Source organism: Botryllus schlosseri, chromosome 7 (assembly GCF_051294905.1).
Source record: "Botryllus schlosseri isolate E-star chromosome 7, Bs_hap1, whole genome shotgun sequence".
In the NCBI taxonomy this organism is placed as follows: domain Eukaryota; kingdom Metazoa; phylum Chordata; class Ascidiacea; order Stolidobranchia; family Styelidae; genus Botryllus; species Botryllus schlosseri.
In genome coordinates, this window is record NC_137242.1 from 19,305,333 (window position 1) to 19,330,141 (window position 24,809).

Genomic DNA, 24,809 nt, shown 5'->3' on the forward strand with positions numbered 1-24,809 from the left:
CTATTGATGAGAGAATTGTCAAATCTGAAATTCGGACAATAAAAAGAGTAAACGCCACGAGCCGGAAGGAAAATCGTGCGAGGCGCGAGAAAATTTTCAGTTAACTGTGGCTTCGCGCCCCTCTTCAGATGCTTTCACTCGCCCCAAGGGGAGCGCGCTCCTAGTTTGAGAACCACTGATGTAGTACATTATGTTGTGACGTCATAATTAGTGATACTCGAATACTCGAGTCGGCTCGAAGCGTAATAAGTGATTCAGAATCGAATCACTCAGGTACTCGATTTTGCTAAGCCCTACTGGTTACACCGTACCCAAACAATTTTGCGTTTCTTTGCCATACCCATTTCATAATACTTTGCCACGATGCCTCGAGTGATCACTATTTCACAGAAATGCCGTTTTCACGTGCATATGACCTTGAGCTACATGTTGTGGAGTGGATGAGGTGATACCAATGGATGTAGTCGTAGTGTCGTAATGTAAGTAGAAATCGAATTCAAAATACGCTGCCAACCCCGCGTGCCACATGTGGCTTGCGAGAAGGTTTTAGTGGCCCGCGGGGTAATTTCCGAAAGTAGTAGCCTAATATTATCAAAACTGGATTGCACAGATTGTGAACTTGCAAAGCCCATCAAAAATTTGATTAGTCTGGCCGCAACACTTGAGATGCAATGACTAAAATATCAGTGCTGACGCATTGGCGGATTCATGGGCCAGTCACATTTTGGTAGATCTTCGTACATTACAATAAAGCAGCATGATTTGCGATAGATGTATCCAAAGTAAGAAATTTGTTCACGCGTCGCGCAATATGCTGTCAATTGATTTCTTGCTTTTAATATTGTAACCCCCTTCTGAAAATAAAAGAACGCCTGATGTATCAGTTTGAGTCTAAATATACTCGCGCAATTGCGAGACAAATTGTAATCCAACACGCGACCTTGTGTTTGCACTCGCAGAAAGACCGTCGACGATGAAACCTAGGCACAAAATGATAGAGGCATGTTGACCGAAGCTTTCGATATCGATATGTCTAGGCACCGAATAGCCCAGTCCTTGCAAACTGAGCCCAGCGATATGCAGCAGACCCGCAATATAGGCTACTCAAGCAACAGTATTATTCACTTATAATCCTCGATAATTTTTCGCGCTTCGCGCGGCTAGTGGCCCGCGCAATAGTTCGTCAATTGCATTTGGCCCTTTGGCCGAAAAGTTTGGCCACCCCTGCATTACAGCCTTCTAGTACGGGCTCAAACCTATCGAGTTCGTGCCCCGCGTACATAGTGCTCGATTACACTTCATTGATTTATCAGCGGTGCGTTGGGACTGTATTGGGGTTTGTTTTTCCGTATACCATCAGATTTACTAGAACCGTTGTATAGTACTCGGGTGGTATTCAAAACAAATGGTTGTTAAAACACTTTGTTTAAACATGTTTTAAACAGTGTTTTAAACAATAGCCTTTATTTTTAAAAATGTGTCTTTTAAGTTGTATAATTATGCCATGATTTTGTTAATAGCTTACCTTCAAAACAACATGCTGTATGAGCCTATACGGACAATTACCACTCGATATAGCCGGTGTACTCGGTATGGGATGGTTGGAACCCTCGAAGTAGTCGGCTCAATAGCTATAGTACGTAGATATAGATCATTGGTACGGAATAAATGTTCTGATGATGATGACCGCCGACCGTAGAAATGCTGCATGACGATGTAGTCCTGGCTAAAGATATTTTTGGTCCATGTATATAACAGGGGTTGGAAGCCTATTTCGTCAAAGGAGCTATATTTACCCTATATTTTCAATTGTCAATGTCAATACACTATGACGCCACAATTGAATATTCGTGACGTCAACGATATAATTGAGGGAATGCTGCACCCACAGTTGGTTCAAAACGCAAGTTCATAACAAAAACATATTATATATCCTATATACTGGCGTGATCACAACACTAACCGGGACCATTCTTTAAGAAATGACGGAGGAATATACTGAAAATTTCATTTTGTGACTACATTTTAATGACCATTGCCATCGTAGAAACATAACGTCTATCGATGAGATAACTCGCGCCATGCGCGACGAGAATATTGGAGATGTTTATTCATTTTGGGAAAAGTTAATTCTCAATTAAAACCATATGTATATCGTACAGTATCGCATCCTATAGAGCAGAGGTTTTATGCGTCGCGAAGGAAATTATTATTGTTACAATACAGTGGCCCTTATCGCCTTTTTCAGGCTATGTGCGACACGACACGAATTTATTGTAATGTTCATTTCTTTGACTTCGTATTCTTCGGGAAAGACTTTTCACTCTTGCTCGCAGCCAATTTCTGTCTCTCTCGCTCCCATGCGCCCCCATCGTGGTCTCTGCTGTCGACTTGTAGCACGGCTCACTTTAAGTCTGGCCTTTTTCGATGCACTACCGTACTAGTGAGGTCGGCGATGAGGAGCCTAGAGAACGGTATAAATTTGGGCCACGACCACCTAAGCGATTTCCAAATCTCTTGCAACAACAAAATGTCTTCGCGCATTGCGGATTTGTCTGACACTGAATTTTCTGGAAATGTCTAACTTGCGTCGGTTATACTCGGACCGGGTACAGGCAGGGCAGAAAAGAGCGCGGTCGTAACTGCCGCACCCGATATTTTTTCTACGCATAATTACAGAAATAAATCAACTTTATTCGCAGTTGTGAAAGAGCAGAATATTCCTATAGTGTTGCTTAAAGCCACCGGAGACCATTGAGCTGCATTAAACTAGGGCTGTGCAACGGTTTTCGATACCGTCCTTTACGCCGTCGCCGGGACACATAAAGACATAAGTTTTGGCCTGGATGCGGATACGGCCAAAACGTGGTGCGAAATGCGCTCGTTGCGAAGCTTTAATTGCTTATGACCTGTGAACCAGACTTGGACAACTAGAAAATTTTCAGCTTTTTCGAATTTGATTGGAATTAGAATTAGAGCTACTCAATTTATCCAAATTAGATTAGAATTAGAATTAGAGCTACACAGCTTTTTCCAAATTAGATTAGAATTGAAATTAGAGCTCCACTGCTTTTTCCAAATTAGATTAAAATTAGAATTAGAATTACTGAATTCGGAAAAACATGGAAATTGAATGAACTTGTGAATGAAAAATAAATACAGCAAAAACTTCAGTTCATATCAAATCACAGAGGAGTCTCGTAACCACGACAATGATGGATGTCTGTATTCAAAGCTTTGCTCGTTTTGCACTATACCGGAGGTCATCAGCACGCGGCCCACGAGGTCATATTTTGCAGCCGGCGATCTGATCTGTAAATTTAGAAGTACGCGAATAATGATCAATGCACAATACATCATTTATTATCATTGCGCAAATAACATTATCAGGCGATAAGCGTCACAATTGTTCAATAAAACCAACAAACAAGCTACTTTACTAGCATGGCTATTATGCGTCGCACAATAACTATTTCTGTACGGTGCAAGTATTGCGATGGTGGCTTGGCACTGGATTTCCCTGTGCGAGAGGAATATTATTTTTAACTCGCTGTAAAATACCGCGGTCAAATAGGCATTTGAAGGAAAACAAAAAAATTAGATTACAATTAAAATTAGAGCATATCAACACTTTACAAATTAGATTAGAATTAGAATTAGAGCATAAGAACAATTCATAAATTAGATTAGAATTAGAATTAGAGCATAGAAACATGTCACAAATTAGATAAGAGTTAAATTACTGGGATTTCGCTCTAATTTAGTGAAATTAGACAACTAGATTAATCTATAGTTGTCCAAGTCTGCTGTGAACTCTAATTTCGTATTTCTGTTCCTCTCATTTGGTGATTAGGTCAATGATTGTTTGATTGTTGGGGTTAAGACGTAGTGTATCAAAGCATTTGTGTGTTCGCTAGCTCTTGCTGATAATTTGCCTGTTTGGTTTACGCTGGAGGCTACACTGCTGTTAGAACAGATTATCTGCTTCTCTGTATTAAATTTAATTCGATTGAAGATATAACTCAAGCCTCGACGGATCAGTTCAAGATAGATCGTTCATCAATGCGCTGGATAAATGCGATAAAACTTTTGCACAAAATGATCTTCATTATTGATTTGTCCGCGGTCTTCAAAATGATTGGCACCGAATAGTCTCGCACTTGCAATCTGTGGCCAACGTAGGAAAATAATGTACCCTGATTTGAAATCACGTGCGTCACACATGTTTCATAGAACTGCATTACGTACAACTAGTTGTCTGCGCATTCTCTATTTCATACATGCCAGTAAATACGAAGCATACTGACATTAAAATGCATTCATGTCGATGCGTGAGGCTTGGGTCGCGAGATGAAAGAAAACTCAGATTTTGGTCGCGATGCAAACCACCGCTATAGCGTCTCAGCGCCTCTATCGTCCTCGAGAATTTCCGCCCCTTGGTAATCTAAATCAACCCTTGGGGGCGCTAGAGCCAAGGTTAAGAATCACTGGTGTATCCGAATTCACGAGCTCTCATGCTAGGGTACTTTGTCGCCTTTAACCATATCGAAAAATTAAATGGAAATGGAATACAGTTTATATAGGACTGTTATTGACGGCCTGCTCATTTCCAATGAGACGCCAAAATGATTTGCGACGTAATGAGTAACAAATCTACTTGAAAATACGTTCCGAGTCACGAGTCATTGCACATTTCTCATGTGTCGAGTCCAATTCAAGTCAAGTCTTTCAAAAAACTTGATCCGAGTAACCGCAACACTGGTATTTACATCAACTTGTTTTATAAAGGTAAGTGTCATACGCTCAACCACGGAAACGGGTGATATCAGGAGGAAATAAGCACTATCTACGCCAGTCGTCAAATTCTGAATGATTCATTGTCTTTGTAGCATGCCTCTAAACAGGTAGTGTGATGATTGTTAAACAGTATTGAATGAGTGAAACAATTGAAATGTTGAATTCGACAGTTTCCGTTGTAGTAGAATGAAGAAGCCTACTGAGATTTCCAGGAGTATCAAGTATACTAATGAATCTGAACCAAACGGCTGTTCAATCGAATCAGTTCCATCAATGACTTGCGTGATAACGGTTCGAGTTGTTCTTATCCGGATTAACCCACGATGGGGTACTTCTTGCACGAGTTACTAGCGTAATGCAGGGGTTCTGAAATAGCGGGTTGCGAACGGGCATCTCACAAACAGAGCACAAAAGCTTCCAGGGTAACCTTTTGTCTCGCCATTTGTGAGCATCATCATCCGTGTCCTTTCTTTAGGGATTTGCCGTGGTATTTTCTCAGATAATGCCGACTTCAACTAGTACTATAGGCCTACGTTTTCGTCGGCTACTAAACCTTGCGTTCAGTATAATTCGAAATGACAACGACAGCTGATAAAGTTCACCATAAAACGTGAGCGTATATTCGCGTCAGCACTATAGGACCACCTGCTATTGGAAAACACTCAAAAGCACCTTCGGCAGATTTTTTGTGGTGTTACACGATAACAGAGCCACTTACACCCCTGAGATTGAGGCCAATATTCATAAGAATCGGTTGAATTTGACTCAGTTTCACCCATTGGAATGACTGGAAAGTAGAATCTGCAACCTGAAACTGACGTTGATCGGATTTAAAACCTACGTTAGGGTGATAATCGGCAAAATTCACTATTTTCGTTTACAGTGCTGAGAAACTAATATTTCATGTAGATGGGAGGAGATGTGGTCAGTAACGAAGTACTTCTAGGTTTTAAAAGTAGGCTAGTCAAGTAGTTCCCTTCTATTTGGCTTACTCAAGTAACTCTAATTGGCGCTCTACTTCGCCATATTTGTGACTGAGTTACTTACTTTTCGCTACTTGCAGTTTGCCAATTAGACATATTACGTTCTTCAAGTAAGAGAGGGAGAGAGAGAGAGAGAGGGAGGAGAGGGAGAGAGAGGGACCAATATTGAGAAATACCTGGTTCCTGGTCTGATGCATATACGCAATTTAAGGTCGCATAGTCGCTTAGAATTGTACAACTATAGCCATGTTTTAGTTGGTCATTAATATTAGGCTACCATATTTCTAGTTGCTTTCCTAATCACACAAAGCGTTAATATAGTATTCAGGGCTGGGCACAATGATTCGAGTACTCGAATCTGGATCGAGTATTAATTTTAATGATTCAAGTCGAATAGTAAAAAACGGTTTTTTCGAATACTGAAGTTATACGCTCTTCGCCACTGTAAGTTAGTTGATCAGTGACAATTAAAGTTTTGATACTAATTTTCACTGTGGAAGCCTTGAAACCTTGATTGGCCGTATCGTAGCATACGAAACATATAGTACAAGGCTACGAACGTTTCTGGAAACAGCACATATCCGAAGTCATGATCATCCCACAACATTGTCACTAAGTGTGTGGTCGGAAAAATACCAAAGTGTCTTTAATGTGGTCGATTACTGGCATTATATTCTTTGTGGTCGCATGAAAGGTACAAATTTGAGCTTCGTCATATTACATTTTGTTATGACGTCATAATGAGTAATACTCGATTACTAGACTCGACTCGAGGTACTCAGGTACTCCAGTTTGCCCAGCCCTAATAGTATCCATTACTACTTATCCGTATCGGTCATTGTCGTATTATAAATACGACCTTGTGATACGAGGGAGGGCGAAATACTGTCAAATTTTTTGAACGGGGACACTGGGGTGAAATAGGTATAGAACAATGTTCTATAGCAAATCTATCATCTGCATCACATGATACGCTTTTTTGTAGGGAGGTAGCAACACAAAACCGGCTCTCTGCACCGTCCGTCTATGTCAGTTTCGGGCTTTGACGGTTACTAAATGTGTATATATGACTGCTTTTCAAAATTACTTACTGAATTGAGCAGTTTTCAATGGCAGCAAATTATACTTCCATACTTGAAGTAGTTTTGGGCTGCTTCTAAAACCACTACTTCTGCTAGTACTTGAGTAGAATTCAGTATCTTTACTTTCTACGTCTACTTGAGTAGTCTCGTTGAGTACTTTGACCACTTCTGAAAGTGAGAACTAGGTCGCATAATTTTACAATTGTGTCGCATCATCTTTGCGTCATGTGTTTAGTACATTTCGAGATCACTTAGCAGTTTACTTTATACGATACAGTTCGCCTTCGAAGACCTGCAGCGCTATAGTCACAATCTAAGTAGGCAGCTGTGTCAGCCTAATCGTGTCGTTTCTGCGAAAGCAAGACCTCTGAAGTTTCCAATGTTTTCACCCTATTCTTCTGGCTTACATGGCGCTCAAGGTTCCGAAAATAATAAGTACCTTTGACAGGATATCAAATATTCAAGCTGGGTTTCTTTCGTTGAGATCGGTGAGAAATGAAGAGGTAACGCAGTATGAGCAACGGGTAGGAATGCATAATCAGATAGATATGCTACTAAGTTGGTTTGTCAGTCCAGCAATCAATTATTATGACCTACTGGCTTATGACCAATAGCTGGTTAGCTGAATGTAGAATACCCGTAACTGTGGTATGCTTTGCCATAATCTCCTGGACAGCTCCGCAAGCCGGTTTGTTGACACAGAATGGCAAAGTCGTATATACCAGACTTGGACTACTAGATGATGGTGTGTGATGAGCTCAATTATAATCTAATTTGGAAAAACATAATTTTCTGGTTTTCCAAGTCTGTTAGACACTTGCCGGTGCTCCAGATTTCCCTGGGAAATACTATTTCGTCGACGCACGGATATATCAACTATTACCTGTCCTATGTCCATGCATACCTATAACCACGTCAACTAAACGCGACACAGCATTTTATCGCACTGTAGGAAATATGGACACCGAAGAAGAAAAGTGCTTCATTCTGCACGAACTAGCCGGATAAATTTGTACTTGAAATATGCTCTCACTGACCCAAAGATATTAGAATATGTTTTTGAATATGTAATACCGTCGGTGCCATATATAGCATAGTTAATAGCCCATAGCTATGCATACAGCATGACGCATGTACATATGCGTGTGTACCGATGACATTTATGTCCGTATATTTATTGTACAAGTCCATGTCACAAAGACAAACGATTAAATTATATATTATATACATTATATCAATTCCGTTGTCGTGTAGACGTGGCGCACAATACCTGTGATGTGCTAAATAGCGCCACTATCGGGATTTTACTACTAATAATGACGAAACGAGACAAAGAATGGAATGTCCGAATCGAGACAGAGAAATCAAAATAAACGGGCTCGGGCGAGACACACCCAGTTTGGCAGCGGAATATTCCTTCAACTGAATGGATGTGTTTTCTAGTTAGGGCCCATAGATCTAATTAGGAGGGAAAATGCACGTTTCACGCGTCAAGTTTCATACTCCATTCTTTCATCTCTATTAGCAAGTGGCAGGAGCAGTATGCCTGTTTTAATATTGTAATTCACTTGTATTGTAGTTTCCATCTAATTATAAGCTAACAAATTGTTTCAGAGCAATATATATTACGTCACGCCGACAAATATTTGTAAACCCATGTTCTATTGCCTACCAACAGGTAACGCAAGAGGCCGTACCCGGTCATCAGGTTGGGTGAAAGCAATTTGCAAATTATGAAATATATAGCTCAGCTATATGGCACCTGTTTAATGCCTAATTGTCTATGTATCTAGCTCATTACGACTAAAAATAACATGAAGATCGACGAAGTGTTTGAGCACATTGGGTCTAACTTTGGGAAGTACCATAAGGTTCTCTACGTTATTGTATTTGTCGGGGCGATACCGAATGCATTAGTGCTATTGCATTTCGTGTTTACACATTATGAAGTGGACTTTCACTGTCGTTTGCCAGCTGCAATCGTGAACATTTCAAAACAGGTGGGAACTTTTCGAGGTTATCCGTTACACGGATATAGGGTCATATGCTGGTACAAGAAATATACTATCTCATGTCCACGCCCATGTTCTATAAAATTTATTATTTCCAATTTCGTAGAACGGGATGACTTATGAAGAGCTCGTGAATCATTCCATACCAATGGAGAAAAACCCTGCTGGAAATTGGGTCCGAAGTCAATGCCTAATGTATGATCTCAACTATTCGTCTATTTCGTCGAAGAATGCCACATCGACCAAGACAGTCGAGTGTCAGTACGGGTATCATTTTTATTTGGAGGAAGGCCAAACTACGGCAGTTGCTGATGTGAGTAACATATCTAACATGCGGAGCGGATTAACTGAACTGATTATAGTTACTTACAATAACCATAGACCCGGAACCTGCCACGACCTTATTAATTTATTTGCCACAAGTTTGGAGATGGATGCAAGCAATATAGCATAACTCTGGATATTTTTTCCACGAAATGAATTCAGTATACGGGTGATTTTATTCGCTTTCTGCTAATTTGTAGTCGGCCGTCAATTACGAGCTGGGGGCTCGATATGATAAAAATCATTGTGTCTGTGCTACAGAGGAAAACATAAACAATTGAATGAAATGACGGATCTAGTGTGACGTGAATAACAATTACGACTACATGAGTAGGCTACCCGCCCGAAATATGAGATGTCAAAAACCCCTTTGGCCACCTGGATACCGAGATCTCAAAAACTAACGTAACGATATATCTCTTTTGAAATAAGCATGCCAGCTAAAAATGAAAGAAGATGAAGAAGAAGATATTCATGTATTTGAAACATTCTTCCGAAGACCAAATCCTTCGTAAAAAGAAGAAAAAATATTCCTAATTAGGTCCATCAAATTATAATAGCATAATACAACTACAAGCATGCTGTTCTTGGTGCCCTGTGGCCTTTCCCTGATTTCCTACGACTGATTTTGTCGCAGTTTGAAATGGTGTGCGATCGTTCATGGATGGTTCCTGTATCAGTATCTGCCGTGCAGGCCGGAATGGCACTTGGTTCATTTGGAGGACTTTTGGGCGACAGGTATTTATAATGCTTTTATGAGGTTGGATAGATGAATTTAGATCAGTGTTTCTTAACCTTTCCTAACCTAAAAAACACTTACGTTAATCAGTAAGCGTCCGGGAACCCCAAATTTTCTATGAGTCATACAAATAAATCACAATAAATATCTAACTACATATCTACAGCATTACTGTAGATCACTGGTGCATAAAATGAATTGAACAAAACCATTAACATATGATTGTCATACAAAACGGAGACATTATTATGAATATTTATTGTAAATCACCGTGGGAGTGATCGGGCCTAATTGCCTGCAACTAATGATGGCCTGGACGCGCGTGTCATCAGAAATCATATGTCCGAGTTGAGTGCGTGTTGTTGTTGTTTGTGGTATTCATGTCGACTACTATGGTCATTTACACCAGTACTTTAGAGATTCCATTCTCCCCTTACACTTGAAATAGTTTTGAGATGTCTTGGAAATCGCTACTTATAAATTTCCAGCAGCACTTTTACTTCTATTTGAGTAGCAATTCCGACTACTGTTACCATATCGGTGTGAAATTATGCGGCAGAGGACTTGAATGAAAAACATGCTAGAAAACGTTCACTTATGCGAAAACAATAACATAGCAAAAAATTGGGAGAAGCAAGCCCATAGTTTAAATATGAAATGCTTTAAAATAGCAACGACTCGGTATCGCATGTTACGTCTTTCGGCCCATTTGTGTGTGCAAGCCTGAGAAGACTTTGTATATATTTACAATATCTTAGCACCTGACAGAGTACATCAGCGCTTAACGCAATGCCGGTTTTACATCCTGCGTGTTTCACTGCCGGATATGCATTACTCATATTGCATATCATGCTGATGCTCACTGTCGTACGTATTCAAACAATTTATTGCAATTACTGACTTCGTCAAAATAATCATAAATTCGACTGCGGATGACGATACTACCTGTAAAGGTCTCATACCCGTCGACACCATACAAGTGAAGTAACACAATGTCTACATCAGGGGTTCCCAAACTTTTTATGGACAAGACTCCAAATTTCGATTTGAAAATGTTCCGAGACCCCACCTTTCAATTTGATGGCGGTTTACTAAGAAACTTGTCAGCACCTTCGCCTGAACCTACTCACGGCCCATGCGGGAAACTATACCGACTATATGTGCGCTGCATTAGCAATTATGCAATTATGAACTCTTCAATCTCCGCCAGTCAAGACCATACCAATGTGCAAAGATTTCTAATATATGTCCAATCGAGGTATAGAGGCAGAAAGTTATTCGGCCTCGCCGAGCGTGTAAGTATGTAATAAACTGCTGTTAACACATATCAATATCGGTAACTCGCAGTTTTCTTGGAAGTAGAAATTACTGCCCTATAGATTTCTACGTTCCCAACAGTTAAATCTTCATAGTGGTGACCAGACACCAACCTTACTCTACTGAGGTATAGGTGGCGCATTTCCTTGGCGCTTTGACGGATGTGATACCTTGTATGCCGGGTTCGCATTCCCCAGAGCCGCCGATAGCATGTAATGGACATTGGCATTTTATTTTCGTCTCTGCCATTGCGATCGCGACCCGTACTTTGGAAACGCCTGGTCTACATTGTATCATTGAAGAGTCTACCAACTATATGTAATAATAACAGGGCAGAAGAAAAAAAAACAAACAAATATAATATCAGCAGGGGTGGTACTATATGAACAATCGAAATGTGAAGTCGGAAGCAGTAGAGACAAACGAGAGAGACAATACATGGAACACCAGACAATAATATAATAATTCTGTTCCCACTGATACTGCACTTAAACGCAATATATGAAGGTGTGTTATTGGCTGGTATCAACCTGGACTGGGCAAAATCTAGTGCCCGAGTGATTTAATTTTGAATCGAGTGTCAGGCCTCCATCGATTATCACTCCTTACGACCTCAAAACAGTATCAATGATGCGGAGAGTTCAAATATGTTACGTTTACGCGATCGTAAAGAATATGATGCCAGTTCTACATCACATTACGGTACGGTGATTTTGTATATTACCGAATATCTATTTCATTATACTTTGTGACAATGAAGCGGGTTGATCCCGACTTCAAGAATACGTAAATGTCGCTATGCTGGGATACGACTAATCGGGGTTTACAAACTTCCACAGTGAAAAATAATTTCATACCGCAACTATAATTCTCGTAGAAAAATTAACAGTTAGAGACGAGGAAAAGTATACTTTCAATCCTCGGAAAAGGCAACTCACACTACTCCACAAGAATCATTTTGTCTAATCCAGGGGTTCCTAACATTTTGCCGTGGTCCATTTTGCGGTTTGAAAATGCTCTGTGGCCCATCCTTATCCTGGAGTCATAGTCCTGTTCAATAAGTGGTAATCACCAGTGCCCATATCGGATGGGAGATGTGGTTCCGATGGATCAAAAATTGCAACATGATACCTAGCCCTCAAATGTTCAGCCGAGAACAGCGGATCTTTTGCTGGTTCAAGATTTGGATACAAGCTCTACCTACCGCGGATATATACGTGAATATCCACCTTTTCAAACAATATTTATGAGCGTTCAAACTTTGATGCTTGAACGTATCATCGGCCCCCACCGGGTGGGTCCAAAGGCATGCGACCTGGGGACCTTTGAAACATACGATCAAAGAGTCAGATGTTCCCATTTTTATCGAACATTATACTATAATCTAAGCTGCAGCAAGTCAAATAAGAAAGTTTGGTCGCAACCTTAGAAATCTAGAATAAATATGAACTCAAATGTTGGCAGAAAGCGACACTTCGATTCAGGCTCGAACTTACATATTTTAGGGTACCTACATATTCGACATTCTGGCTTCCAAATAGCTCGCTATTGCGACAAAATATAACAGGTCATTTTGAAATATAGCCTCTTTGTATGTGTGCGTGTTTCTGTTGTAGCATGATTAGTTGATTCAACTATTTTGCTTGATTTGGCTATGATATCAGCGACCCCTACACCGCAATTTTTGTGACTGAATTGAAGAAATCCACTTTTGGGTAATTATGAACAACACATTGAATATGTGCTAGTTAGTTTTGGAGAAGAGAGTGTAATATAACAGTATATATCTCGGTAATTAACTTGGTAATAATAAATAACACAAAGTCAGTAGAATATCTTGAAACATGACAGCAAAGATATATTGGTAACGCCGTGTTAAGATTATCGCATATAGTACGGTATCTCGAAACGTTGCACAGGAAATAGTCAGCATATAACGCAAGGTGATGTCTTGATGTGATGTTAAACTTGTGTAATCTGACTCCAGAATGTTACTTGTGGCAATTCGCTGCGTATACCTTCCTTTCGACGGATCAGCGTCCATCGGCGTTTGCACAGCTTGAGGGCTGACGCACGACCTCGCAGAGTCTGTCTTGTACACCCGTAATTGAACACACGGACCAAGTGATTTTGTTTCTGTCCCCAAAGACTTGCAGATTTATTGAATCGTTCCAAAACGTAATGTCGAATCGAATTGAATGAATGAAAATATTTCACGTGTAAAACATACATGTAGAGACACGTATTTCTTCTCGATATTTCACACGATACACATAATACATGTTTTTGTCGGGTTATTATTTCCTGTGTAACGCTTCGAGATACCACTTGGACTTCAAACTATATAATACCCAAAGAGTCGTTACCAATACCTATGTTTCATTTCCTATGTATCTTACGATACTGATTTTATTCAACGTGTTATTCATAATTACCCAAAATATATACCGTTAAAGATGGTATTGAATAAAAAATTCATGCGACTCTTACATTGTACAAAGATGTCAAGGCCGGTCATTTTAAACCGATACGAGTCATCTAATCAGAGTTGAATGAAAAGCTTTTTGTATCCTACGTATAAATCGATAATATGAATTTATTTTTGAGCGAATACCAACAAATATAACTCAACTTTCTACAGCAATTCTACAATTTTCCAAATAGCTCTCTGGTCCACCTTAAAATGCTCCTGTAGCCCATCGTTTGAGAACTCCTGGTCTGGTCCCAGTATTAGCTGCATTATTTTGCAATTATAGGCTATCTATTACGTGTCGGCCCAATCTATACACTATTGTAGGTTCGGCCGTCGCCCAGTATTTATTGGCGCCTCCGCGGCTCAAATTGCTTCCACTGCTTTCGCCGCTGTGTCGTGGGAATATTACACTTATGCGCTGGCCAACTTTCTCGCCGGCTGCACGACACTCGTGAACTTCGTGATCGCATTTGTGCTAGGTAAGTTTGGTGAAATATTGAAATGCAATTCTGTGTCATAGTGTGATGTCTTGCAGCTTCGGAGGTGATTGCGGTCCGATGGCGTAACTTCATTTCCATTTCGTCTTTCTTCGCGTTTGGACTTGGATATTGTGTAGAGGCCGCGTTGGCGCTGTGGTTTCGGCGGTGGCGTGACTTCATGTGGGCTGTTACGGCGTGCAGTGCTATCATCTATATCCCCACTTTCTGGCGAGTGCGCTAGGCCGCTATCGAGATTATATGGTGCATCAGCACGTTCAATTGCTATTCTGAAAACTCGCTTCACACAATATGGTAATGAAAGGGTACAAATATAAGCTTTTACAGTTTGGTGAGCAAGGTTTCTATGAATTAGACTATATTAGGGTAAATTTTCGCATTGAAAGACTCTCGCCAACAACATGACAAAGTGTGCCGACATTCGTTCATTAACGTCCTGCTTCATCCGTTTTCTGAAACTTTCGGCATCTCCAATTACGTTACCACAGCGGACCTATCTCCTTCATAACCATTCATTATATTGATCAATGATCAGTATATCTCATTTACGCAACCAAATTGTACAGTCGTACTTGCTAGTATCACGCATGTCGTGTGAGTTTGGCAAAATAACGAAAGTGCTCCAGGATCAAATGGGAATAATGGACGAAACTTGATTTACTAGCCGGCTTTCGCTGAGGTTGCCGCTTGAATGATTTGGCTTGCCCTTTGTTATATCACCGAAATGTCCAGAGTGAAGCTCTTTCAAAGTATCAACTATGAAAATCCGCAGGTTTCTGCCGGAGTCTGCCAGATGGTTGTTGATTAAAGGGCGTACGGAGGAAGGGGTAAAGGAACTAAAAAATATGTCGAAGCAAAACAAATGCGATTTCAGTGTCGAAGAGTTCATCAAGGTCAGTTTCCGTTATCTGTTTAGTCATCAATTGTTGGAAGTAGATATAGCAAACAGTAATTAACTCGCATCCAATTCGGATTTTTTCAAGAGTACCTTCATTTCATTGGAAACAATCCTGTATGTTTGCTGTATATATATTTCAGTAGGTCTGCATCCAATATATATTTTCTTGTATAATCTAAGACCAATTTAACAGACGGGGACAACGCTATGAATAACATAGCCTATATATCTTCAATTTTGTCACAGACGAAAATAATGTTTGATGCCGACGACGACGAAGAAGAAAAGAAGGAAACAACTGTATTGCAAACACTGAAAATCCTCCTAGTAACTAAACTAAGAATGCGATGTCTGTCTGTCTTCTTAGTATGGTACGTAATGTTATGTGTTGAGTAGATATAGACCATGCAGTGGTTACGAACCCTTTCAAGGTCGTGGCCAAATTTCCGATTTAAACATGTTTCGCAAATCACCTTTTAATTTGATAAGCTGACTACCAAATATCGGTCAGAACCGTCGCGCAGTCTTACTGATTACTAAAAAAGTTGAGACAAAACTCAGAACCGTCAACCAAATCTACGGCCTGTTGGGAAGCTGATTACTAAATAATTGTCGGCCCACTCGCGTCCCCCAGGTTGAAACCACTGCTGTATACATAAAACGCTCTGTGACTGACTGAAAACAACATCCTTATCAGTAATGAGCCGTAGCCTGTACGTTGAAAACCTCTGATAGGGTTGCAGTACTTTCGAATTGAGTATATCGATGTGTTACTATCTTGTTGAAGTCATATCAAGATATTTTCAGACCGCTATCGAAAGAGACCGTTAGTAAACGCGACGATTGAATTTTATGAAAATAAGCAGCGGTGTCGTGAGTTTCTATGCGTCTCCATATACGCGATGTCGTTACGTTGGTATGCATCCATCCGTATATGTACAATATGCATAGATGTGGGGTAGGTATATGATATTTTTGAATGCGAAGTTATCGGCGCACGAACAAGTCCAATGCGTATTCGTCCGAATTGTAGCATTACGTATGGGTTGTCCAGTGTGCACCTGTGTAGCCAGTGTACTAAAGAAGTCTTCGGCCCTCCCAAATTTTCGACCGGTTGGTCATTACGATATCGCATGTTTTATTCATGTACTATTTTAACACGTCACTGTGCAAGCAATATTCGCCCTTCCACAAAGTCTCCAATTGCCCTTACAAATGTTTATTTAGGCTACGCCTCTGATTGCATGACGATAACTATAACGGGAATAACGAGATCTCAATATTTTCATCCAATGGTTTACATATGCTCGGGTACAGTTCGAGGACCGTGTCTCCAATCATCACCCCAGCTAATATCTGCTCTATAGGCTATCTTTGGATGTAAATATTTCACAGAACATACATTTATTTTAGGTTTGTGACGGGTCTCTCTTACTACGCTATCTCGCTGTACTCGACGAGTTTCAGCGATAACCGATTCATGAATCTCTTCCTTGCTGGAGTGTCCGAATTCCCTGCTCTTTTTGCTGCGTATTATGCTGTGAAGCTGATTGGTCGACCCAGAGCTGCATTTCTGCTCATGTTCATCTGCGGTTCATCTTGTCTAATGTTGCCCTTCATTACTGCGGAAGGTGAGGTCTGGTGTAGGCTACTGTGACTTAATTACTATATAAGTCGATGTTGGTATCTACTTCCGTAAGGGCAGGCATGCGAGGCCGAGGCGAGGCATATGCCAAAAATAGCAAAAATAGCTTATTTTTGGCATTTCTCATATTCTATATTCTACATTGCCATGAATTCATAATTACAGACTCGAATTAACCATGTAAGACGCTTCAGTTTGGTCTTTCTTATGAAACGGAATTCACAAAACATGCAGTATCCACACTGTACCAGCAAACAGCAAGATTTAAATTCGAATTGAAAACGATATTGGATACCAAATTTACCCAATACAAAACCGACTGCTTCTGCGATATCTATTCTCAATAGTCGATTCACTATATGCGTGCAAAATTACCGACATTCACACAATACTTATGATAACAATTCAAAAGGGTTTTTAACACGTTTTGATCGCAGCCTTCACTGTACCCAGCCAGCAATTGTTTTAAATCATGAGTGACTTTAATAATCAATATTTATAATTAAAAAAAACTATATATACCCGTCAATGAAAAACTGGGAAAGGACTGAATGTACATATGTATGTATGGTAAGTATAGATCTTGAGGCCTTTTGCACCATGTCTGTTCCTGAATGGAACTATGTGTCTATTTGAAAACGTGACACAATCTATGAGTTATTGAACGATGAACATGCAGACAGTTTTCAATTGAAAGTTAAAGGGGAATAGAATTTGGTATAATACACATTGAGCTAACTGCAGCCTGGGTGGCGGCTACATGATGTAACAAAACGCATGAGCATTGAAAACAGGAAAACACCTAGTAATAGCGGTAAATTTTCAAATTACGGCCCGCTATCACAGATTCCGAAACATGTTTACCACTACTTTGGCGTGCAGAGATCACCAACTTCTTAATCGCTTAATATCATCTATTTCCTAATCTCTGGATCGATCAATACATAGATTGGTCTTAAATCCAAATTTATTTACTGGACTTTTTGGCCTTTACACTCACCGTTCGTGGACTCCTTCGATAGTAGTCTGCGGACCCCCCCCCCCGAAGGAACTTAATTTAAGAATTCTGCTTTAAACACTTGTTTTGTTGATTCATTCAAATTTCTACTAATTCTAGTTGACATTTTTATCAAACTCTTTCACAATAATCTATATTTTCAAAAAGCATTGTTTTTAGAATTTTAAAATTTTAATTTTTTGCATTTTTGGCATTTGGTTCCTGAAATGCCGAAAATAACACGGCCTGCACATATCATATCCACTTTTTCTTAGGAATAGAGAACATAATCTGTCCTGTACTAAAGATTTGCTCGATTTAATGATTTGTACAAATGACGTGACCCATGTACAGCAACACACCTATTCGTGAAAACAGCTTATCAATTAATTATTACCAAAAGACTGAAGAATACCCCTGCTGTACGAAAAAAAAATTTCCAAATTCAATGATTACCCTATAAAAACGTCAAACACGTAACACATCAAATTTGGGGCAGTTCTAACAAGCAGAAGTGAGATGATGACATTGTGAAGTTTCAAACAAACAAAAAAACTAAAAATAAATTTTCAAAGTGATAGTCAATATCTGGAATCTGGAAGTCTCTTTTATCGCGCCAATTTAGATGTGATCAGAGCTAAGCTTTTGATTCTTTACTCCTCGGGAATCATCGGGAAAGAGTGTGTAGATATATATATAGAGAGAGAAAGAGTCTTTATTTTCATCCATTCGAAACGCATAACAATCAGACAGAAATATTGGTGCTACAGAAATTATGCATGGACAATATTCGGTGTCAGGTAGGAATGATCGATGCGACCTAGGAGGTCAACTAGTCTGATCACGCCAGCATCAAACTGGAACACTTGTCTCTACACAGTCTAGCCTAATATAACAAGTGACTCATTGGGGATTATCTTGAATTTAGGAAGTATCACATCATCATACAGTCCTACAGAGTATAGTAACGGAATTTTTCACTGTAAAAAAGATTATTTTATGAAATCTTTAAAATTTCAAATTTTGTTATTCAACCTAGCAATTTCATCGGGAATTTGCGATAAAAGGATGTTTTTGAACAGCCGAATATAAAAGCCCCAGATGAAACATAACGGCGAATAAAACCTTGGGTGTCTTGTCGTCTCCTTCCCAAGCCTATCGACATTGAAATCAAACCAGATGGTGCACTATTAATGAACACTGAATAGCAAGACCCATGTAGATTATTGTACCACTATTCTGGCGTTTTGTAATATATATAATATATAGCAGAAAATCGTAATTTGAGTATGAAATGAGCAGAAAGCATGAAATGCCACGTATAGGTAACGCAGAAAAATATAGGTATATTGGAACGAATTTTATCCGTCTGATTCTATTTGAGTTTTCTTCTGTGGCCTGCAAGTAGGGCTGTTTAAAAATAACTATATTTTTCATTTTAATAAATTTTAAATTTTTGAACGCTAATATAGCTTCACTTCAACAGGTTAGAATTGAGCCAAATTTCGTGTGCAGCGTTTTTTTTAACCAACCTAACAAGTTTATAGAATATTCAGTAAAACTTGAAGAAAATAGTTATATTTGAACAACCTTACACTCCAGGTTATCCCTTAGGTCTAGTCCAATGCGGCCCGCTTGGCTTACAGTATTGGACCATATTGATATATACCAGGGGTGGCAGACCTGCGGCCGTAAAAGGGAATTATTTATAATCAAAAAATAATTATTTACGAATTGGCTTCTTGGGTGATTTTTTCGATTTTAGTATAGTAGCGTCCTTTACAATCAAAGCCCACAGTATACAGATTCGAACAGCAGAGGATAATGATGCACCCCATATAGAAATAACAACTCGGAATCGTGTGCTATTCCACTATATCGAAAATCCTGGTGGGAGGTCAGGAAATAACACCATACAACAAAGTAACTAATAACAATTGGACCACCCGCAGATGCATCATCATCATTTATAACTTTCCCTAAATCTTCGAAAACACCCCTTCTGTCAACTCTACAGGTGAATCTGATCACATGGGCAGAGAAAGGATAAATGTTTGATTATGTAAAACTACTAATATTAATGACTAAATTCATTAGTCAGCCTGAAATGGACATAGACACTTTACCATCGGTATTTGGCGCCTAGCTTGTTCAGTACGACCGTGCCCTGGAATGCGGCAGAAGGCAACATGAGTAGTCGAAATACGGTCATGAATGGCGAAAGGGTTGGCTACCCCTGATCTATACGTATAAAAATCAGACTACGGTATGCTTACAGATGGTATACATCAAAGTCAAAGATTGAAGTTTGCAATCCAACTCAAATTAAGCGTGAATGTTTTGGCATATCAATGTTATAGAGCTTTCGACACTTCGCACTATCGTGGCCATGATCGGGAAAGGCGCCATTTCTGCGATATTCTACGCGGCCTACTTCCTGTCGGCGGAGACTATCCCTACTTTGCAAAGAAGCTCCTGCATTAGCATTGCATCCTTTTGCGCTCGGGTTGGTGGTTTTGGAGCACCATTTCTGGCTTACTTAGGTGAGCTTCAATGTAGTCCTGTAATATCTCAGCTCAACACACTACAATATTTCACAGGTAAGACCAGTCCACTTACTCCCAATTTACTGATGGGTGCTGCTTTGATGTTCGCGGCATTCATGTGCATATTCTTTGTTCCGGAGACAAGAGGCGTCCCCTTACCTGATACAACGGAGGAGGCGATCAGTAATCAACGGTATAAACGCAAATAACTACTAAATTTTTTTTTATCGAGTCTGCAGGCCTGCGTTCTTAAGCGTTACGATAAAGGAAACGAACCTCAATCAGATACCATCTTCGGTGAAGCGTCTCCAATTTACTTCGTCTCAAACAATAAGATGCGATAGGGCATAGTTGGCCATATTTCGCAATGTCAAACTGTAGCGAACAAATCCTAACGTAGCATATTATCGGAGTCTAATTCGTGGGTTTATATTTATTCTTTACGGTCGTTTAAGTAGATAGTTACAAGCTCTAATTTTGTCGGGAACGCCAATTTGATATGTGATCAGATTTCATATATGCACGAACGTGTCACGGCATATTATGTAGACCTTGTATCGAAAATTACAATCTTTTGCACTCAAACCCATGCTATAACAATACTCTAATTGAGGCCCAATATACACGGCCCATTTTACACTCTGCCTGTTCTACATGAATCCCATGTTGTCTTTCGTTACATTGTTACATTTTGTTTTTCATACAGGATTTATCATCTCCATTTATGTCGGGATCTGTCAATGAAATCGGGAGACCGTTTCGGAAATAAACCAGTCGACCTGTAATCGAAGATTTAGTCACGTCCACAATTTTAATTTGATCAGCATTGTTATATATTATGCGTCCTTCCTATACTCTGCGTTCAATGACTGTTTGTCCCGTGAGTGATCCGGTTCCCGAAATGCTATATGTATCAATATGTACATGAGCTAACGAAGGGGCGAGTGCCTCGCACACTACTATATGTGTATTTCTGTAATTATGACACTAATAGGGTTTCCATACGTCCTCTTTTAATAGGATTTGTGCTATTTTTAGACTTTTTTAAAAGCGTGCTCGGAGGACGCCCTTTCGTCCTCTTTTTTGAGAATTTTGGTCAAATTCACGGCCAAATTCGACTGATATGCCGTAAATCAGCACCGAAGTACTCTCCAGTGGGTATTTCGGTAGCTGAGCCGGAAAGTTGACCTTTTTTTCAGTCAACCTGCCGCGAAGCGGGAAAAAATCCACTCAAGTAAAAGTGGAAGTAGTGAAGAAAGTACGAGTAGAAGTGCGAGTACAAGCACTTCTTCCATAATTCACCTAAAACTACTTGAAGTATAAGTAGAATTTACCGACTTTAAATCTACTGAAGTAAGTAAGTAGTTTGGAAAACAGTCTCAATTCGTTCGCATGGACTGTCAAAAGCTGCAAATTGAGCTATGCGGAACGCGCAGCTTGATTCGAATTGCTGCATCCCATGAGATATCAATTATCGACAGAATAAGCATTCTTTCGCATAATGGGATGCAAATTATATGAAACTGCGATACTAACCCTTTGTTTACTAGAAAACCACGTTTTAGAGAACATCATGGCATGGCGCCCTACCCCATATTATAGGGCCCCAAGTTTAGGCGAAGAGCAAATATGGAGAAGTTGTGTCGGATACGGTTTCAACACTTGGCGCGATTAGTACACGTTAATGACAAATATTGTGGATCGTAAAATTTATGTTTAGTGTAGCTTCATTTTCGGAAAATAGAGGCATTACTACAGTTGCGTTTATGCTTCAACATATGTTCTGCAGACAAAAGAACTGAACGTAATTAGAACTCAAGGTATGGTACTCGGAATTGAAAGTGAAATACAAATACCACTTCTTAAAAGCGGAAAATATATTTCATGTCTTTTGTTCATAAAGCTTCAAAGGTGATCTGCTAAAACAGGTGTAACGTTTAGAAAAGCATGATTTTTCAGATTAGCAGGACACGTCATGGCCTGCTAGATTACGATATGATAGGTAATTGCTAGATTGCGAAACGGTAGTTTTAAACGTTACGGTGGGCCTTATTTACTGTGATGAAATATTTGATATGAGTGACAATGCGGTGTGGGCGGAACCAAGCAATCCGGTACCTAAATTATATTCACTAATACTGTCGTTAAAACATGTTTGTCATTCCGTAACTACTGTGCGCGAAGCGCAAGATAATTTCTGGGCTTTAATTGACTTTTATGAATAAATGTTGGTACTCCGTGAAAATAGTCCCGAAATTCCTCAGGATATCTTTCGTATTGGGGGATTACACTTCTTCTACTTGACAAACTGAAAATAGCGAAAAGTAAGTAAGTAGATCACAAAATATTACGAAGTAGAAGTAGAAGTAATGAAAATCAGATCTACTTGAGTAAGTACCAGAAGTAGAGGAAAACTACTTGAGTACTGCTAAAAAGTAGAAGTAATTCGTTACTTACCACCTCTGTCACCAACACGAGTTTTCAATACGAATCACCAGCGGGCTCATAAGAAGCAATGGCGATATGCCACCGATCATACTAACTACTTACGTAGTCGCAGTTGGGAGATGTATTCGATATATAACTGTGTATTTCTGTTCTATATTTCTTATATATTTTTCTGTTCTATATATTTCTGTTCTATATATGCTCAGTTCTTTCCTTAGCGAACCTCTTGTATGATTTAAATCGGTCTAATATAGTTTATACATTCATATTAGGCTATTACTCGTCAACAATTTGCGCTAGCTTAAATTCTATCGTGTAGATGTGTAATGTGTATTGCATCACATCAATTTGTTTCATCTTCCTGGGGTCATATTCCAGTCGGCGATGTTGTTCAGTAGTTCTACGTATGAGTGAGCGATAAAACATCTTGTTGAAGGCATGGAGTAGCAACCACTTGGCGGCTATGGCTCTGCGCCAGGGGCGGCAAAATGAGTCTGCACAGTGCACAGTGCATAGTGTACATAGCTGGCTAAAATCAGCGTATAATTGGTAGTCCAATAGCTGGCGACCCGAGAGCTCAAATTCAATCAACTGGTCTCAATCGAAAGCTAGTGTCGAACTGATTACGAAAACACCAATGAAAATGTGAGCATGCTGACAATGGAACCACTCCGAAATAGCCGTCAAGATTGATTGTTCCGAACAATAGGAGCGCCGCAACACAATGACCAAGTGACCATGATAATGGAAGTTGTATCGAACCAATATTCGGAACGATGCCGATTTTCAGACTTAGATTACTATTTCGGGGTTGTTCCGTTGTCCTGACCAGCTTTTAAAATGTATTTCCGGAATCAGGGCGGCAACTATAGCTTTCGATTAAGACCAGTATTTTTAAATTGGAGTTAGCTGCGGAAATTGACTGATTTAAGATAAGAGGCTGGTGCGGAGCAGTGAAATCACGTTTGATCGTAATGCAACAGCGTTTGATCTTTTACAGTATTCAGTTAAATCACACCTATGCTTGATTCGACACCATATTAATGCTCGTGTTTGAAACTTTGTCTGACCATTAGTGTTTCAATTGCAAGATGTGACAGGAGCTTCACAAAGCTCAAACTGATAAAGTCTTATTTACGTTCTACCGTGAATGATGATAGGCTATCAGCTCAATCCATTCCTTCTATAGAAAGGGACTACGTTCAGAAACTTGATTTTGAGGATATTGTCGCTGATTGCGCCTCGGTGAAAGACCGAAAAGTTCAGTTTTTGGGCGGCTATTGATTTTTTTTATTCGCATAACGCAGGGGCCAACTTTTTCGGCCAAAGGGCCACATGAGATTTGCGAATCATTGCGCGGACCACTTGGATGTTTAATGTTGATCACCTTTCAATAGTCGTCCGATAGGAGCGAGTATGATTATAACGTAACGATGGAAACAAGATTTATATTACCAAGCATCAAAATCGATAACAATTATGTCATGAAAAGTCAGCGTGTATATTGCACTTATGAACTAACCGAGCAAAGCGCTAACATTTTTCAAAGTTATTGAATGAGTTCGGCCAATACTAATGTCACTTCCATGTATTGGAGTCGTCGCCTCTGTATGCCGCTGGGTTCATTTGGCAAGGACAGGATTATTCGGCGATGTGACATGTCAATATCGAAGTTTCCGGCGTAGATGCGCCTATGGTTTTGCGCAAAGGTTTCATCGCCTACCATCTTTTTGTAAGTGCAGATGCGAAGTCGAATGTTGCTAGACAGCACGTTTTCTCATAATTGCGAGTATTGTCAGACTCAATTCGGTAAATTTTCAGGGTGGGGTACTAAAAGCAAGAAATTGAGGGATCAAATCGGTCTTAGTGCTAAGAAAAATATCCAGTCAAATAAATCCTCTACAAAATATTCTACTTTATGGTCATATACGAAGATCTACGAAAAATGTGGCTGGCCCTTGGCCACGCCAATGCGTCATAACTAATGATCAAGTTATCAGCAACCCAAATTTCGCGGTCAAGCTGATCAAATTTGTTGTGCCGTTAGCAGA

At 39.8% G+C, this 24,809-nt stretch overlaps 2 protein-coding genes across 2 annotated transcripts in view; both read left to right on the forward strand.

Moving 5' to 3' along the window:
- The first annotated feature begins 8,617 nt into the window (after positions 1 to 8,617).
- Positions 8,618 to 24,809, forward strand: part of LOC145442820 (organic cation transporter protein-like) — a 46,843-nt gene continuing 30,651 nt past the window's right edge. Inside the window, exons 1-4 of the mRNA XM_080320834.1 lie at positions 8,618 to 8,862; positions 8,981 to 9,187; positions 9,836 to 9,936; positions 14,052 to 14,206. Of these exons, the coding sequence (XP_080176960.1) occupies positions 8,677 to 8,862; positions 8,981 to 9,187; positions 9,836 to 9,936; positions 14,052 to 14,206 (649 nt within the window). The 5' untranslated portion in view covers positions 8,618 to 8,676. The remainder of the gene's footprint in view (positions 8,863 to 8,980; positions 9,188 to 9,835; positions 9,937 to 14,051; positions 14,207 to 24,809) is intronic.
- Positions 14,831 to 24,349, forward strand: LOC145442874 (solute carrier family 22 member 6-A-like). Its single transcript, XM_080320910.1, has 6 exons — positions 14,831 to 15,117; positions 15,369 to 15,493; positions 16,536 to 16,753; positions 20,125 to 20,307; positions 20,365 to 20,503; positions 21,017 to 24,349. The coding sequence occupies exons 1-6, from the start codon at positions 14,983 to 14,985 to the stop codon at positions 21,093 to 21,095; spliced, it is 879 nt and encodes a 292-aa protein (XP_080177036.1). The 5' UTR covers positions 14,831 to 14,982; the 3' UTR covers positions 21,096 to 24,349.

Coding starts and splice junctions, on each gene's coding strand:
- LOC145442874 (XM_080320910.1), top strand. CDS start 14,983: ATGAAAATCCGCAGGTTTCTGCCGGAGTCTGCCAGATGGTTGTTGATT. Junction 15,118..15,368: donor GTGTCGAAGAGTTCATCAAG/GTCAGTTTCCGT, acceptor ATTTTGTCACAG/ACGAAAATAATGTTTGATGC. Junction 20,308..20,364: donor ACCATTTCTGGCTTACTTAG/GTGAGCTTCAAT, acceptor AATATTTCACAG/GTAAGACCAGTCCACTTACT.